The sequence below is a fragment of the Pelecanus crispus genome, chromosome 8, assembly GCF_030463565.1.
Source record: "Pelecanus crispus isolate bPelCri1 chromosome 8, bPelCri1.pri, whole genome shotgun sequence".
Lineage (NCBI taxonomy): Eukaryota > Metazoa > Chordata > Aves > Pelecaniformes > Pelecanidae > Pelecanus > Pelecanus crispus.
In genome coordinates this window covers 2,343,067-2,361,022 of record NC_134650.1, presented here as the reverse complement: position 1 = coordinate 2,361,022, position 17,956 = coordinate 2,343,067, and the positions used below count along the sequence as shown (strand labels likewise).

The 17,956-nt window shown below is 50.0% G+C and overlaps 1 protein-coding gene across 1 annotated transcript in view; it reads left to right on the top strand.

The window, feature by feature from the left end:
• PDLIM4 (PDZ and LIM domain 4) overlaps window positions 1-17,956 on the top strand; it is a 55,818-nt gene that overhangs the window by 6,786 nt on the left and 31,076 nt on the right. Inside the window, exon 2 of the mRNA XM_075715374.1 lies at window positions 9,200-9,351. Coding sequence (XP_075571489.1) covers window positions 9,200-9,351 — 152 coding nt within the window. The remainder of the gene's footprint in view (window positions 1-9,199; window positions 9,352-17,956) is intronic.

Here is a 17,956-nt window from a genome sequence, read left to right as displayed (position 1 = left end):
GAAAGCAAAATATACCAGTTTAAAGAAGATTATTTAAAGTATTTATTCTTAATTATCAGATCCGGGCAATGCACAGCTAGAAGAGAAACTGTCTTGGAACAGTTAAACCCAGGACCGTTCAGTAACGGGTGCCGTGGAGTAAAGCTCAGCTGGGAGGTTCACAGTACGCTGAGTCCGGGTGCTGTCATTCACCGTAAACCACAAAACCCTTCCCAGAAGCCTTTAGCACATGTAAAACTGCTGGTACAAAACACCAAACCCTGCAAAATACCGAGCGTTCGCAACTAAACTGGGAGAAAGCAGCTGCCTTGCAAAGGCACAAATCCCAGCGGGCTGTGTGGGATTAACCTCCTTCACAAGAACAAAATTTCAGGTTTACTCACCAGCTGAATTCAGACCTTTTCTGTTGGAGGGTTTTCACCTGTTTGGAGATACCTCTGTGGCCACTTTGCTTTTGATAGGAAAGAAAGTATCAACACCTTCCTGGCCAAGAAGGTGGGTGATATGAAAGGCGGACCTCCAAGCAGCTTCTGCAAAGCAGCCGGGGGTTTCTCCAACCCAGGGTTTAGGAAGCCCTGCTGCTGGCTGGGAGGTGTCTGGCTTCACAGGAGAGCTGGGAGCTGAACCTCTAAAGGAGATGAACCGATTCTGATCATAAACGCTTATCTCTGCTGCTGCCGAATCCAGTTTGCCGAGTGGCGTGCAAGGGTGCAGCGTCTCGGGGGGTTGCAGTGATGCTCCGAGCGCATCGGAGCCGGTGTGCCCGGGGCAGGCTGCCCGCCCTGGCCTTGCTCCCCAACAGAGCGGAGTGAGCAGACAGCAGATTTAAGCGGAATAGCAGCCGTAGTAGTTAAGGGTGGCTCATTCTGTGCGGTAGAGCAGTGGATCTGCAACGTGTCCTCGGAGGAAGGGGTAAGAGGGCTCCTGGTGACCATGAACGCGCAGGCAGCGCGGTGTGCGGCACTCGCTGCTGCTCCCGCTCCGAGTGCTGCCGGAGTTCTGGGTGCCCTTGGGCTGAGCAAGGGAAGCTTTTGGCCAAATAAGCCAGGTGCGAGTGTCTGAACAACCTGTGCCTTTCTCGGTCAGCTCTTTGAGGCTTGCGCTCAGGTTATGTGGTTGGTTGCTCTGAAATTCATATCCGATTTCATTGGGTTTTCAGCCTTTTCTTTGTACAGAGACCTCAGCCTTTAAGCTGGACTAGGATCTGCGCTAAGAATCTGATTCTAAATTTGGACTTGGATCCATCAGTACTTGGATTCGAAAGGATTTTCAAGTGTCTTGCCTCTTATACTGCTCGTACCCTGGTTCTTTCCCTTGTATGCTCTTAAGCTGCTTCTTGTTTTCTTCAGTAGTTAAATGTATTCACATTGCATAAACAGTGTTCTTCATTTACTGTGCTGTGCAGCATACCAAAATGACGTCTTGATACATTGGACTTCTATATAAGCAATTAGAAAAATGCAAATGGATTGGTGCAGAATGTATGTCAGTTCAAGGCACGACGTTTTGAAAAGCTGAAGAGGATCCCTGGAAAGAGTGCTTGAAGGATATGTGGAATTTATCTCCATTAGTTAGTCACTTAACTCTTGGTTCTTCCTGTTTTAAAAGATATTGCTACTGTAAGATCATCTGCTGCCTCCGAGCGTGCTTCCTGATAATAGAACAGGCTTGCTTTGTTTAAAAGCTGAGAATTTTGTCACGCTATCTTGAAAGCCTCTTGAAGGCTTTAATCAGGCCCTTTTGATCACGCTTGCAGAACAGAAAATTTCCCCACACTTGCCTGTAACAAACTACCCTTGATTTAAGAAAAGAGTGATGTGGTCTATGTAGGCTTGTATGGGATTGCACGGTTTAACCCATTAAGTTCTGGGAGGACGGTTTCGTTAATTGATGGGATGCTTTGCATTTTATTACAGCAACATTTTGTTTTTTAAAAGTGGAGGAGACCTGGGAGAGAGAAAGCTGCCTTTGTAATGTAAGTGTGATTGGCCTCAATTAATTAAGCTTTTATTAATTTGAGTAAAAACTACAGGGAAGATAAATACGAAGCTCTTCTTCCCAATGGCTGTGCCAAGACCTGTGCAGGCAGTTAGAAGGAACCATGTCCCTCGTCCTTGGGTCCTGACACAGGTGACGTTACAGAGGCAGGTTTCTGGGGAAAAGAGTTTAAAAAAAAAAAAGGGGGGGGGGGAGGGGGTGTAAGTTAATATAACAATTAACCTTTCACTAAAACGTTGATTGTTTCAGCTTGTGGTGTTGGCCCAGTTCTAGAGAAGGCTTGAGCAAATCTGCTTCTGAGCTGAGCCGCTGCCGCGGCAGCTTATCCCCGCGCGGGCAGCGGGATGCACGCAGGGAGGTTCAGTAGCGAGGTTCAGCGAGGCTCAGCGCCGGGTCCTGCACCTGGTCACACCAACCCCCTGCAACGCTCCAGGCTTGGGGAAGAGTGGCTGGGAAGCTGCCGGGTGGAAAAGGACCTGGGGGTGTTGGTCGACAGCAGCTGAACGTGAGCCAGCAGTGTGCCCAGGTGGCCAAGAAGGCCAACAGCATCCTGGCTTGTGTCAGGAATAGTGTGGCCAGCAGGAGCAGGGAGGTGATTGTGCCCCTGTGCTCGGCGCTGGGGAGGCTGCACCTGGAATGCTGTGTCCAGTTTTGGGCCCCTCAGCACAAGAAGGACATTGGGGTGCTGGAGCGTGTCCAGAGAAGGGCAGCGGAGCTGGGGAAGGGTCTGGAGCACAGGGCTGGTGGGGAGCGGCTGAGGGAGCTGGGGGTGTTCAGCCTGGAGAAGAGGAGGCTGAGGGGAGACCTTATCGCTCTCTACAACTACCTGAAAGGAGGGGGTAGTGAGGTGGGCGTTGGTCTCTTCTCCCAAGTAGTTAGTGATAGGACGAGAGGAAATGGGCTCAAGCTGCGCCAGGGGAGGTTTAGATTGGAAATTAGGAAAAATTTCTTCATGGAAAGGGTGGTCAAGCATTGGAACAGGCTGCCCAGAGAGGTGGTGGAGTCACCATCCCTGGGGGTGTTCAACAGATGTGTAGATGTGGCACTTCGGGACATGGTTTAGTGGTGGACTTGGTTAACAGTTGGACTCAATGATCTTAAAGGTGTTTTTCAACCTAAACGATTCCATGAGGCACGGGGGACTTTGTCCCCTAAGATCTGCTCTGCACAGACTGCTCTCACAGCCCTGACACGCTTCTCCGCTTGATCTCCGGGGGGGAAAGTAAACGCTTCTCAGTGCAAATAATCTTGCTTACTAAATGAGATTGCACAGCTTCCAACACCAACTGGCTCAGTGCAGCAGTTGCTTAATGTGCTTTATTTTATTGGCCTGATGTCAGATGCTAGCACTTAGTAAATCCTAATGAGGCTCCAGCGCCCAGATAAGATAGCCGCTGCTGGCTTTAGGGATTTTCCACTCTGGTCCATAGCATCAGAGGATCCGCTTGGCTGGGGAAGGGGCTGCTTCAGGCTGGCCCCCTTGGAGAAGAGAGGTGGGTGGTAATCTTGGGAAAGGTGGTGGGGAGAATAATTGGAAAAACTTACTTAAAAAAAATCTGTTTGTGATTGTGCAGATATAGTTTGCTGGTTGACGGCAAAAGGAGACACTGACTGGCGGGGTGTTGGTCCAGTGCTACGGCCCGTGGGTTGCATTTCCCCTCGCTATCCTTGGCGTGGGGGTGATGCTCACAGCGCTGTGACCGAACCCCCTGCGGTGACGGTGGAGGCAGAGGGCAGTGAGCAAAGGGCTGTTTACTGCGGTCTTTTCTTTAAAATTCTCCTTTTCCTGCTGGAATAATGTAAAAGGACTGGGACAGGCACCAATGTTGGACCTCTAGTATTTTTTTTTTGAAGCACGGTGTTATGTGGAGGACATACAAACGCATCACAAATGAGACTTGTTCTGAGGGGATTAGGGAGAATAATATGCTTTTTAGAAAAGGGGGGAAAAAAAAAAAAACCCAACCAACATTCTGGCTTCCTGCTGGAGTGAATCCCTGTGGGAGGCACGCTGCACAGGGAGAGGCTGCTCCCTGTGCTCTTGAGAGCCTGGAGCTACTTACCGAGGGCACACGCTCTGCAAACCTTCACGTGCCCTACCATTACAGTATGGTTAGCTGGGCATGTTTTTAATTTCCTTCAGTATTTTCTGTTTATAAATATTCTTACACATCTGCTTTTTTTTTTTTTTTTTGAGAGGAGAGAAACGAAGAAGCAGCTGCTTATTTTTGTGGAGGGGTTACATGCAGAACATTGTTCTCTCTTGGCTTTATATAATTTTGGGAGAGCACTAAAAATGACATGCGTTTACACTGCATTCCTGGAGCAGACGCCGTGCTGTGCGTGCGCGGTCGCCTCGGGCAGGGTACACGCGAATGCGCTTCTGTGGGCATAAAAGGAGCTGTGAAAACACAAGTGCCAGTGACCTCCCCAGCACGCTGCCTGGTCCTGCATGTATTTCATCCTCAAGATGAAATCCTGAAGATGCAGCAGTCCTTAGGTGATGGGTAGTGGGTACTCATAGAATCATAGAATCATTTAGGTTGGAAAAGCCCTTTAAGATCATCCAGTCCAACCATTAACCTACACTACCAAGTCCACACTAAGCCAATCAAGGGTAGACTAGACTGAACCATGTCCCCAAGTGCCACATCTGCCCGTTTTTTGAACACTTACCCCATGTATCGCGCTCTGTGGGATCTGTTTAATCATCTCATGAAGAGTTCACGACCGTCTAACTCCATCCCTCCCCTGGTCCCAGATGATGAGTCCAAAGCACCGGACCCTTTACTCAGAGTTACTTTGACCCACTCTCAGAAAACCGTTCAGCTCTGCCAGATTGCATCCCAGGCTGCACTTAAAAACCTGCTGAGCCCCAGGGCTGGCGCCAGGGAAGAGGCTGGATGGCACGTGGGAGCGGGAAGATGCAGAGGGAAGGTCCTCTCCCCTCCCGTGGGCGAGCTGTGGGGTCGTCTTGTGCAACTTCACCCCAAGCCTCCATCAGCTGGCTTTAGATTCATGTCGGTGGGAAAATATCTGTAAGTGCGGGGCAGAAATAACGAGCAGCATGAGTTTAACCGGCAGCCTGGAGTTCACATCAGCGCTTGGGTCACCGCTGTATAAAGTTGCGGCTTTGGGAGCTCGGTGCTTCCAAATGAGGCTGGATTCTCGTGTTAGTTGAAAAAGAAAAACCTTTAGGGGAACTTTTAATAATAATATTTGCGTTTCTTTAAGCCTGTGGTGTTTGCTGTGGGTTTAGCTCTCGGGGCCGTACACTCGACTGCTCCGAACGTGTATGGAGGTTGCTGGCACCCCACAGCACAAGCAGAGCCCTTTGGGGGCCACGTGGCCTTGCAGGGAGCGAGACCCCCGTGAGCTGCCAGCAGCGCGAGGGCTCAGACCACCCCGTCCACCCATGTAATTCTCCACCAGCACCTTGCTCCCGCCCTGAAACACCAGCACCCGCGCGGGGCCCTGCAGCCCCCGGGGCTTAGCAGGGTGTGAGGGACTGGGCTGGCTCCTTGCTAGCCTGTAATTGCCCTGCTTGAGCTCTGCGCTGGAGAAACAAAGCAGACAAACAGCCCGAATCCTGGCAGGCACCCAGTGTGGGCAAGACGAGGCATGGCACACGCAGGGCGCAGCAGGCGCCGTGGGATGGAGCCCGCGTTCGGCCCCAGTGCGTGAGCTGGGACTCTGCTTTTGGGTACTCGGCGTTGCCCGTAGAAAGGCAGCGTGCAGTGGGGAGACACAACCTGTCCCGGTCCCGGGGAGACCGCTTACACCACCCCGAGTTACGTATCCATTGATCTTGTCTTAGTCTGTGTTCATTCTACCTTGATTTTAAAGCAGTTTGTTCTTAGCACTGATGAAGAACTTAAAAAAAAAACAACCAAAAAACAAAAACCCACCAAAACAAAAAAAACCCTTATCACTGTTTTTCTTAAGGCTCTCCTACTCTCAAACCTCAATTCCTTTGGAGGGCCCTTGTGAGAACTGGGACCTTCGGTGACTTGGCGCGCATTTTCTCTGCGGTGTCTTTAACGTCGTAACGTATCCCGTTACTCTCAAATTTGTGCGCGCTTCGTTCACCTCGCACGCGCTGCGGTTGCTGCTCGTGGGCAACCCCAGGCCCCTCTGGAGGGAGGCATGAGCGAGTGCCGCCGGTAAATCTCCATCCCAAAACCTCTCTGCGCTGCTGGGCTTTAATGTCGCTGCCCTGGAGAGACCCCACACCCGCGGGCAATGCACGCCGCTGTAGTTGCATCGCTTGGCCGTAGCCCTGGAGAACGGAGTAATACGCAAACCAAGGTTTGTCGCTTGAACAAAAAACCGCTTGGTTTTTGTGTGTATTTGTTTACTCGCTGGGCAGTAGCTGGCCTTTGTAAGGGAAGAGGCTGGTTAAGGAGCGTTCTGGGTTGAGCCAATTGCTGCTGCGTGTGGGTGCTGGCTGCTTGCAGCTCGATGGGTGCCCGAACGAGACGCCCAGATCCCTCCTGCTCCTTCCTGTGTTCATTTCCACATGATGACAGAGGCTCGTCTGTCTTGGATGTTTCACTCCAAGCATAGACTCTATTGCAAAAATTACTCTCCTTAAAATTGCATCCTTGTCCTTATGGAGATCCTGGTTGTGCAGCGGGCTGTCTGCATGGATCTACACGGAGCGAAGCAGGTAGGACCCTTGCGTGAGGATTCGAACGCAGCCCTGACCAGGCTCGTAGGGCTTTCTGTGGCATGTTTGGTGTCCATGGCTTTGCACAGCTGTGAGTTAGAAGAACTTCGTTTGAAGTATTGTAAACATCACTCACTAAAATATGAACTTTGGACCTGCCAGGCATTACAATACTGATTCCCAAGCTGCTGTGACACTGATGCTGTATCTCAAACTATTGAGTTCTTGGAGTGCAGCTCTATTTCAAGCCCTCAGTCATCTCCACAGCTAGCATCAAATGTTAATTTGAAGATACTGCCAAAATAATTTGAAATAAACCAGAATCTAAAAATAGGAAAGAGCTAAGAGGCCCATTTATGAACAGCTTATTCTCCAAGGAAGCTACAATCCAGTTAAGATCTGTGCAAGGGGGGTGGGGGGGGAAATCCATCAGACATCTAGACAGCATTGAATAGACAGGAACAAAATACAGCTGTCCTGGGTCAAACTGAAGGTCTCTTATCCAAAAGTCTGCTGGCAGCCAGGGCTGCAGGGCACACGTCGAGGGAAGCGAATAACAACAGGCGAGCACATGGAGATGCTTCCTTGGAGGTGCTGGTTGAGCTTCTGGTTGACTTTCTGGTGGATCTGGCAGCTTCTGTGGCTGTAGAAGGAGCCTAATGCTCTGTGAATGCTGCGTCTTCTTACGAGGGTTGAAAAAAACAACAGGACAAATGCATGCCAGGGAAAAAATAAATTTATCCTGGGTTGAAGTGGCCTGTGTCAGAGCTTTACAGCTAATGGGTGCTATGTTCAGAAATACCTCCTGTTGTCTGCCCTGAGCTGAGTCACAGGGGAGCCTGCGAGCAGGGAAGGAATTGGCCCAGCAGGTTTTTTAGAGCAAAATAGCCGGGCTGAAACTATTGGAGAGCAAATGGCAAATGCTGATTTACTCTGACAAGGCAACAAAAGGCTTAAATCAGGCTGCCAGTTCCACTTAAATGCAAAAAGGGGTTTGGAGCTCCTAAAGCACCTTCGGGTTCATGTTTGGGTGGTGTTGGCGGCTGCAGTCACGCAGGGAGCAGAGCAGCAGGTCTGTGTGACGCCGGGTGCTGCCTGTTGCACCCTGCCTCTTGCTGGCTCTTTTTACCGGCCTCGGTCCTGTGATCGGCCCCAGCACGTCCCACAAAGGGCTTTGGTGTTACAGCTAAGCCCTCTTCAACTTCCCTATGGAAATAGAACTGGAAAAAAAAGGGATCAAGACAAAAACAGGGAGGCGTGCATGTCTCCCTTTCTAAAAGACTGCCTGTTTAATGATGGCCTGCGTGGCCAGCGGGCTTTGTGGGCACCATGGAGGTGGCCAGCACTTGGTCTCAAAGTGTTTGAAAAACCATACCTGTTTTATTATCGTCTGGGTGCCCCCGTGCACCGAGGTAGGCTACGTCCAAGGGGAGGTGGAGGATAGAGCAGGGATCCTGTTGCCTGGATCTTCTGAGCAGGGTGTGATGGAGCAGAGACCCATCACCTGAGACAGGGGATTATACCCGTGTAAATTGAGACTAAACAGAATCAAAGCACCATCGCACTCTACGTGCATCAAGATATGAATAACCAAAAGCCAGACTTGCTGTACTTTCTCACTTGATAAACCATGTGGTTGGTTAGCGGAGCATTAGCAGATGCTCTGAATGACTGCAGAGGAAATTAGAGGGTAAGCATGTAGCTATTAAGAGTTTAAACAGACACATTTACCTGTCCTGCCTATGCCTTGCATCATTTTATATTATTGCAAAAATTAAAACCACATTTGGACTGATGTAAATGAAATGGTAATTTCTCAAGAAAGCCTTTTATGGGCTGCAGGAGTGCGCTTATGGCTGACCACGAACAGTACCTGGACGTGTCATTAGTTCCTCAGGAAAGACGTTATGAGTTTTATAAATCTGGCATTCCTACAAAACCAGGAGGAAAGAGTTGTGGAGACTTAACAAGCTGCGTGATATTCCATGCAGGGCTAGAAAGGGACAAGTCATTCGAATGACGGTCAGGAAAAACTGATGTCAAATGTAACCTCTCCACAGGAAGCAATTAGGATGACCGCGCTCATCTGCTAATTACGTAGTTAGCCAAAGAGCAGGGTTCCATGTGCTCTTTAGGGATTGTCTCTCGCAGCGTGATTTAAGGCCTGCAAGCCAAAGATGCTCTAAAGCGTCTCTCTGGAAAGAGGGTATTGCATTATTTCAAGCAAGACACAAATCTGAAGAGAGGACCTGGTCACACCCTGACTGAGGTTGATGGAAATCTCTCACTTAAAAGAGGATTGTTGTAGGGGATGGCCCTCGGAGAACTGGGGCTGACCCGAGAGCCCTGGCTCTGACATCCGACCTCTGGTAGATGCCGTTGGTGTAGGCAAAACACGTCTTCTCCAGAAATAACTATTCCCTTTATCTGCTGCTTATTCCAAGAAACTGGAAAAATAAAAAAAATAAATAAAAAAAAAAACAAAAATCAAGCATTCTTTTAAGTAACCGGTTTTTTTTTTTCCCTGCCTAGATTAACCCTGGCAGCAAAGCAGCCATGGCAAACCTGTGCCCAGGAGATATTATTCTGGCAATTAATGGAGAGAGCACGGAGAACATGACACACCTAGAAGCCCAGAACAAGATCAAAGCATGCATGGACCAGCTACTGCTCTCCGTGAACAGGTAGGTCCTCTTCTGTTTGGTGTGCTCCGGTGTCAGCTTTGCTTGGATCTTCTGCAGAAGGCTTGCGGCTGGCCCTGCAGCAGATGTGCCTTTAGGCTCAGCTCTTGGTGCATCCCTGTGGTCTGTGTAATTGTTCTGCATTTTTAAAAACAGTAAACCAAAATTATTTTTAAAAGATCACTGATTAAAAAAAAAAAAAAAAAGGGTTCAGTTCGTTTATATGCGTGGATTATCTCTCATACCTTGCAAGGCTTGTCCGGGCTGTGAGCTGGGTCGGATCCTTCAACCCAATGGAGGTTTTATTGACTCAAGCAAGAGTAGTACTGGCATCAAAATCTCCTTTGGGCAAAGCCTCCCACTTCGTTAACATCACCTATCATTTTCCTAAACATCTGTTCAATGAATAGACATTTGAAGGTCCTGCCAAATTCACTTTTTTACAATATTTCAAAGCAAAGTGAAGGCTTGGTTTTTTGGTTTGTTTTTTTTTTTTTTGCTTTCCATTGGAATTAATTCTGCAGCTAAAGGTTCCTAATACAAATCACAAATCATCCAGGCAGAATGAGTGCTCCTTATAAGGCTCACAAATGGCTAATGTTATCTGTAATAGATTTAAGTAAGTGTATACCATTTTCCATTTCAGATTAAAAAGGCATTTCCAGCTATAAAGAGCTATCACTTACTGTTTATACTTCTCTTGGAAAACATGTAGTTTCTGACTGGAAGCCTGGGCAGTGGGGAAGGAGCGTTGCCGTAAATGGAGCAAAGCCTCGTTGGTTCCTCCTGGTTCATCAGGTGGTGGTGCCGAAGCAGATTCCCCTGAGCTCAGCCCATGCCATAGGGATGATGTGGCTTCAGCATTAGGAAAGAAAGAAAAAAAGAAAACCAAGGAAACCCTTCACGCAGGTAGAATTTCCCATGGCCAAGGAGGACGGTTGTTTTCCTTTCCATTAGGAGCAATGTTAGGGAGACTGGATGGTCTTCTACCCCGAACGTGGGCAGTACACAGGGCAGGACAAGGGTTCCCTCCCTGGCTGTCCGCAGGCTGGTGGAGCTCTCCTTGGAAGAGGTGGAAATCCTCGTGTAGTGATGGAAGGTTTTGGTGAGCTACCAGCTGCTGAGGTGGTTTGGCAGCAGAACAACTTCGCCAGGAGTTAGACTAAGGTTTTGCCGAAAGCAACTTTCACCTGCAGCGTGGCAGCATTTTATTCTTGTGTATGAGGGTTTCTACTGTGTGAATTTATGGGTTGAATTCCCACTTTCACACCTCATGTTAGCCACTGGTATCAATTGGCATCTGTTTGTTGGCTGAGATCAGACCCTCGAGTACTCCTTGGCGGGAGGCACGTGGTATGTGCCCAGCTTTCTGCTGGCCTCCACCCAGTCCTCATGGTTAGGACGTGGTGCTTGAATCTTGCTGGCAGTAGCTGTGTGCCATACCGGTGGTGGTAGCTGCCATGTCAGCATACATGCGGTGTCAGCGGTATCTCCATGAAAGTGCATGTCCTCTCCGAAGAGGCGACTTCTTGCACGGACACAGGGCAGGGGTTGTGTCATGCTGGTACAGCTCCGCTCCATCGTGAGAGGAGCGGATAGAGGTTTTGCAGCAGTGCGGGTACGTGCCTTGGTGGGGTTAAGGGTGATCTGTCTGTTTAGCTTGCCCGAGATGCAGAAATGTTCATTAACAACCTCACAGTGGTCTGGAAGCTGCTGTGCAGAAGACTTCTGGCAGCAGAGGGTCTGTGGCTTCAGGTTGGGTTTGCCCAACTACGCCTACCAAGGCGGATATTTTTAACTGCGAGACCTTGTGGTGTGCCCGGAGGAGCGGTGGATTCTCTATAGCAGATGTTGCTGGCGACGGCCGGTGGCCTGGCAGTGGTGCAGGGTTTGTGGTTGAGGTGGCCTGGGCTTTGCTAGGCAGGAAGGGTGGGTAAGAGGATTGCAATGGTTTTGTCAGGCCTTAAAGTCTTCATAAATGCAGATTTTAAAGGCTCTCATACCTTAGAGTCAGGCAGAAATAAATGCTCAGGCTTCTGCAAGATGGGAACAGGCAGGAGCTGGTGATGGTGAGGAACTGTTCAGCGTAGGGTGACTTCTCTCAGGGAGGAGATCCGCTGTTGGTTGGTTAGGTGGCTCCTCCGAGAGCAAACGCACCTCGGCCATGCCCAGAGAAATCTGTGGGGTGGCCTCTCTCTTGCTAGGAAAAACTGAATAGTTTATTTTTTCTACAGTAAGGAAAGCAGCTCCAGTAATGCTTTATTAGCTCTATTTTTAGTTTGGCCCAAAGCGAGCGCTCGGTGACATTGCTCTTGGATCCCTCTCCCCTGTTTCCCGAGTGACCTGCTGGATCCAGGCGACTCTGCCCAGCCGTTAGTCATCGCTGGAAGCATGTCCGGTGCTACCTCCTGGGTGTGAGCGGATCCCTGCTCCGGGACTTGCCTCCTGGAGAGCAGGGTGACCTGGTGCTAGCGAGGGAACCGTGTCCTGGGGCAGCGACGGGGGGGTTTTGTTGGTTTGTGTGCACGTCTGCTGTCTGTAATAGCTGCGGATCACCGTCCTGGACTCTGCTGTGAAGCTGAGCTCCAGGAAAACCCCGTGTGCAGAGGTGTGGATTGGTATCTTCTCCCTCGGGCAGAAGGATGCTCTCCAAGCCGTGTCCTCTCTGTGAGCTGCCTTTAACAAAACATAGTTTGCAAATCAACACAAGGAGGGTTTGGATTTTTTTTTTTAAGAAACGTGTTTGTCTGAAATATATTTGAAGTAACAAGCTTGTTTGTTGTATGTCTTAGTGAAGACATATGACATTCGATGTTAATTCTGCTCTACCAAAGGAGGCTCCCTCCAGTTGTGCCGAGGGAGGGCAGGGAGCTGGGCAGCGAGCCCGGCAGCCAAGGGCTTCCCGTCTTCTGGTGCCCTTTGGGCTTCTTCCATCCCATGCCCTTTCTCCACGAACCCTTGACATTATGTGTTACCAACGCACAGAACAAGGTTGGTTTTGTTTTCAAGCTGTGGTCAGTAAATGCCCTTTGACTAGAAAGTTCAGCAGGAAAGACAGAATGGGGAGAAGACGAGCGGGGGAAGACAAGAAGGGGGAGTTACTGTGCGGACTGACGGGATGTCCTGAGACCGACGTAGCCCGTCTGGGTTTCGGAGGTGTTGGTGATGCGGAGAGCCCATTGAGTTTGATGGGAGGAGATGCTAATCAGCATGGATACTCATCCTGTTTATCAAACTTGCTTCATTAAGATACTTGGATACACTGGTGGGGAAACAAGAGCCAGGAGGACTGACCCTTTGTGGGTGGAATAAACCATTAGCGTGGAAAACTTTCCCGTGCAGTGCAGGCAATCTCTCTCCTCTGTACTTGAGAGGGAACAACTGAAGTTAGGGATTTCTGCTTTGATGCAAACTTTGGCCATAGTCAGGCGTGACCGTGTGGCTGGACTGCGAATAGATGGGCGCATCTATCGTTAGCACAGTCCGTTATTAGGAACGTCACGCTGGGTTTGACGGTTTTGCTCTTATGCGGCTGCATGGCAGAATCTGTTCACATAGTCAGTCTGGAAGGAGAAAACCGGAGAGTTTCTGATCAAATGCGAACATGTACTTTCCAAACCCCATAATGGAAAGCAGCACCCAGAGCACTCCTCCCCGTGGCTCTGCCAGCCGAAGGATGGTGCCAGCTGTTGGGAAGCACATCTGCTCTGGCTGCGCTTGCTGGGAGCTGCGCAGAGCTCCGGAGGGAGCTGGAGGGGCACAGGGGTCAGTGGCACCGGGACCCCTGGCAAAATGAAGTTTTGAGGTGGCAGGAAAGATCCATGGTGCAAACAGCATGGCTGCGTTGGCAGAAGGGAACTGCGTTGTTTCCTAGTGTATCTGGCACAGCTGCATGACAGCTCCTGGGTAATTGCAGGAACATTTTTTTTTCCTCTCCATGGGACACTCTAGTTTCCCCGGACTGGTTATGAACCCTGCAGGAGACAGGGCTGGGGGTGCAGCGCTGAGGAGGTACCTCTGCAGATGTGGGCTGTTGGTTTGCAAAGAGAAGCAGGGCTCAGGGCAGCTCTGTATCTGATCTTTCACGTAATTTTGGGGAGGCTGAGGGAGGCAGTGTCTGGAGGGCATTGGCAGCAAAACGCACAGCATGGTGAGAAGCCGGCAGAGCCTGGGCCTTCTGTCTCCAAAGAGTGGTCGCCTTGGGTGGGAAAAGCTATTTTGTTTTCTAACAGTAACAAAGGATCCAGCAATGCAAACCAAAATAATTGCAGGCTTGATGAATGGTGTCTGGATTCTCTGTAGAGAGAAGCACATTGTTGACATATGCTCATGTGAACAAGTACTTGCATATTAAAGTCAATATTATTTCTCAAAATCAACCCTTTCTTATCCTGGAAGGCAGTCGGCATCCAGGCAAGTGCACGCAACACATCTACGGACCAGAGATAACCAGCTTGGCGGTGCAGCTTGCTCTGTTCTTGCTTACGTATTGCTCTATTTACTTATCTCTCTTAAAGAAAGCCTTCCCAGCTCCTTTGAATGTTAACATCTCTTGTCGTTATGCTGCAGCCCTGGTTATTAGGGAAGACTTGTTACTTCGGATTGGGTCATGCCTCAAAAAAAAAAAAAAAAAGGCAGCCATAAAATTGGGTTGGAGCTGTGCTTTGCTGAAACAACTGCTTGAGAACAGAGGGTTGAGCACTCAAAGGACCTCGGGCGCCGGACAGGAGACCTTGTGGCATCGCCAATGCTGTTCCTGGTGACGCACACGACTGGAAAGTCCTTGGCAGCACTGTCCAGACCTGCCTGTCTGTGCCAGAGGGGGAAGGCGAGCCCGAAAGCTTTCTCTGAAGCTTTTGTCATCTGCCAGCTGGGAACATGAAGGCTTGTACTGCATCCTTCCTGGAGGAGCTGGCCCCAAGCCCACATCGGGAAAACTGCTGGGAAGGGGACATTACAGCTTTTCAGGCATGGTGGGGGCTGTGGCTCTCCTTGTCCCCTGCAGCCCAGAGTCAGTGCTGGTATCTGCAAGGCTGCCCCTGCTCTCAGGCTGTACTAACATATAAATTTTTTTTTTTTTAAAATCTCTGCTCTGTCCTTTATGGAGGAATTTAAGTGCTCTTGGGGTGGTTCTCCCTCTTTCTCCACACCCCCATTCTCTATCACCTTTCTTGGCTAGACCCCCGTCCCCGCTGAAGTTAGTGGGTGTTTTGTCCCCGGCTTCGTCGGGTCACATTTTGCTCCGAAATGTGCAGGGCTGTTTCTGGGCAGCGCTACCAGGGAGAGCAAAGCAGCACAGTAGCCTTTCTGTTCCAAAACAGAGCGGAGGAAAATCTTCATCAGCTCATGAAAGGAGTCGATTTATGTAACTGATGCTCATGTGGGCATTGATGTAACGTGTGAGGAATTACCTAGGCAGCCCTGGAACAAGGGGTGGGCGTTCGGGTCGTGGTTAATGGCTCCAAAATGGCGAGGCCAGGAGTTCAGCTGGGCTTAGCAAGGCTGGAGCAGCGCCTGGCACCTGGGCTGCCAGGGGAGGTGGTGATGGTGCTGATGAGGATTTAGCGGGATGGTTCAGGGTGCCCTGACGGTAAATCAGTGTCCTCCGGCATCATCTTCCCAGCTGTTGAATCCCGAGCCGAGGTAGAACAGGGTCTGCTTCGCCTGCCTCGCCGGCATCTGCAGGGGAGGGTAAGGGCAGGTATGTGGCAGCTGCTTGGAGAAGATCCTGGGTATTAAGCAGCCCCGTGAATTATTGCTCATAGAAACGTGGCATGGAGATCTTGGTATTTAACCACAGAATGTATGCATTTGACTGGAGGCCAAGGATTTCAGAGTTTTAAATAATGTAAATGTGTGGATAAGGACGATCACAGGGTAAAACTTGTTCTTTTTTTTTTTTTTCTTTTCTTTTTTTTTTTCACTGTGGCGTTGTCTCTAAGTTACACAAATGAAGAAATTCCTTATCAGGCAAGAAGTGTGCTTTCTGGCTCCTCCGCACCGGGAGTAACGTGTTCATACCCTTGTGATGTGCAGGGAAGAATTCATGGGGGTCATGAGACTTTTTTTTAAAAAATTAAAAAAAAAAAAAAAAGGATGCTCTTCTTCCCAGTGCAATCCAATTACAGCCCTTTCTTTTGGTAATAACACTGGGGCTGTTTGTGCGCGGAGCTGGGTGGGTGCTGGAGGACTGGCAGCATCTGCCTGGGCCCAGGCACAGCCAGGGACCCCGGGGTTGTTGGGTTGTGTTTGTTTCCTGACTGTGGTGGCAAAGCATAAATCCTCCAAGGTTCACGTTTGGTTCCTTCTGTCTACAGTAAATCTTGGAAGGAGTTTCTTCCCCCTCGGTCTGGTGTGCGTGCTGCAGGAGTGGCACTGCTGGGCCCTTGCCCGTGGAGGGAAGGCATTTCAGAGCTGGTAACTCTTCTTTTTAAATAGCAGCTGTGGAAACCCCTGCCCAGCTCGGGGGGCCTGGGGGCTGTTTTGCTCTGTGCAACCCTGGCAGAGCAAGGGCGAGGGGCTGAGAAGGAAGCAAGCCAGCGTGCGTGGGCCGGGAAAACCCAAATTCTTTTACAGATGTCAGCGGCATGCAGCGTTGCGCTCGCGATGCGGCTCAGGTTTGTTCTCATTTGCTTGAGATTGAGCGACCGAGGAAAGCAGCAGCCTAAGCGCAGGACTGCGGTGAGGCTCGCAATCGCAATCTGGGCGAGATGGATAAACCGAACCCCGCTTCCCTGGGGGCACGCAGTGCCCAGAGAACCAACACCGATGCACCATTACAGTTCTGCTAAGTCTGCTTGGAGAGTTTGAGTGTGAAGATTCTCTATTTATTCCTGCTTTCTGCACAGAGATGGAGTTTCTCTGGAGGTTCCTAAAAGAGAAAGCCCAGTAATAAGCCTGCTGGACGTGTGGCCCCAAAAGTCCCTGGAACCTCACATAGTTGATGTTCTTCCGAGTCCCCCTTCCCGCCTCCCCCAGCTCGTGGAGGTTTTGTCGGGGTCCGTTTGCTGTGAGCTGGAAGATGGGAAGGATGACAATGTATGATGTTCTCAAGTTTCCAGTAAAAGTACAGCTGAAAAAGTGAATCACAGCTTCCCCTCTGGAACTCCTCGAGGACTAATAGAGAGAAAAACCGGCAGCTTTCCAGAGCCTCGATACACAGCAATGGCTTCAGCCAAGAGGAATGAAGGAGGAGAAATCCCGCAGCTTCTCCTCCGCGTACCCCGGACGAGCCGGGTCCGTCGGGGTGCTCAGCCGAGCTCAGCTCCGGTGCCTGTTCACCAGCCTGTGCAAAGCCTCGTGCACTTTGCACGGCAGGCGAAAGCCTCCATCGGGCTGCAGGGATGGATCCAACACCGTATGGTTATTGCGGCGAGGTTCACAGTCCTGGGGAATTAGAAGCATCAGCTGTAGCAGCTTCTAGGCTCAGTCCAGCTCCTAGAAGGCTAATGGCTATATAGAATCATAGAATCGTTTAGGTTGGAAAAGACCTTTAAGATCATCCAGTCCAACCATTCACCTACACTACCAAGTCCACACTAAACCAATCAAGGGTAGACCAGACTAAACCATGTCCCAAAGTGCCACCTCTGCCCGTTTTTTGAACGCTTCCAGGGATGGGGACTCCACCACCTCTCTGGGCAGCCTGTTCCAATGCTTGACCACCCTTTCCATGAAGAAATTTTTCCTAATATTGGTGATAAAAATCTGTCGTGACCATAGTGATGGGCCATCATGGGAGGTGAATAGCATTGAGGAGCTGGGCAGGAACCTGGAGTCCCCCCCCACCCCAGGAGGGACTGTACAGATTGGGGCGAAATGGGGTGAAATACAGGCTCAGGGTTGTTCTGGAGGTTTGCAGAGCTGTCGCCCGCTCAGACCTGTGCAGCTGCACAATAGCAGACGGCAGCGTCCCAGGTCCGGTCTGGCACTTTCCCAAGTGCTAAATGTGAGTTTATAAGGGGATGGAGAAATTAGAAATTCAGTGAGACCCAGGAATTCTTGAAACTTAAAAGCAGCTCTACAACTGTAGAGAGCAAGGCTTGCAGATCGTTACCAGGTGAAAAAACATTTTGGTAAAATATGTGGGCATATGCAAGTAATCTTTTGAGAATGACGTTGAGTCTTTTAGAAAACAAATCGTGGGATAAAAGGTGTCTGCAACTTTTTTTTTTTTTTGTTATGTCTTGTTAATGGCTCCGTTTCCCATGAAGTCCCGTGTTGAAGGCCTAGCTCTAACCTGGGTCAAGTTATTTTTCTTAGGATTGTCCGAGCAGCAGTTAAAATAGAGTCGAGCGTTGTTACTGCAGGGTAATGATTTCCACATAGCTGACTTTAATCCTCTACAACACATCTGAAAACACTTTTCCTGTCCTTGAGCCGTAAATTAAATGACTCGGAACATTTGAGTGCGACGTCTGATCTCTCACCCGTTATGTTAGAGAAGTGTGATTAGTTTTTACTGTTGCCTAAACACAAAGCTCTGACTGTCTGTAGTGTGAACGTGCTGCCAGGGTGGCTTGGGGTGGCCGTGCTGGCCCCCGGCTCCCCAGGGCTTGCTCGGCTCCCCTGGCCTGGGGGGCTGCAGGGGACCCCCTCTGCTGCTGGG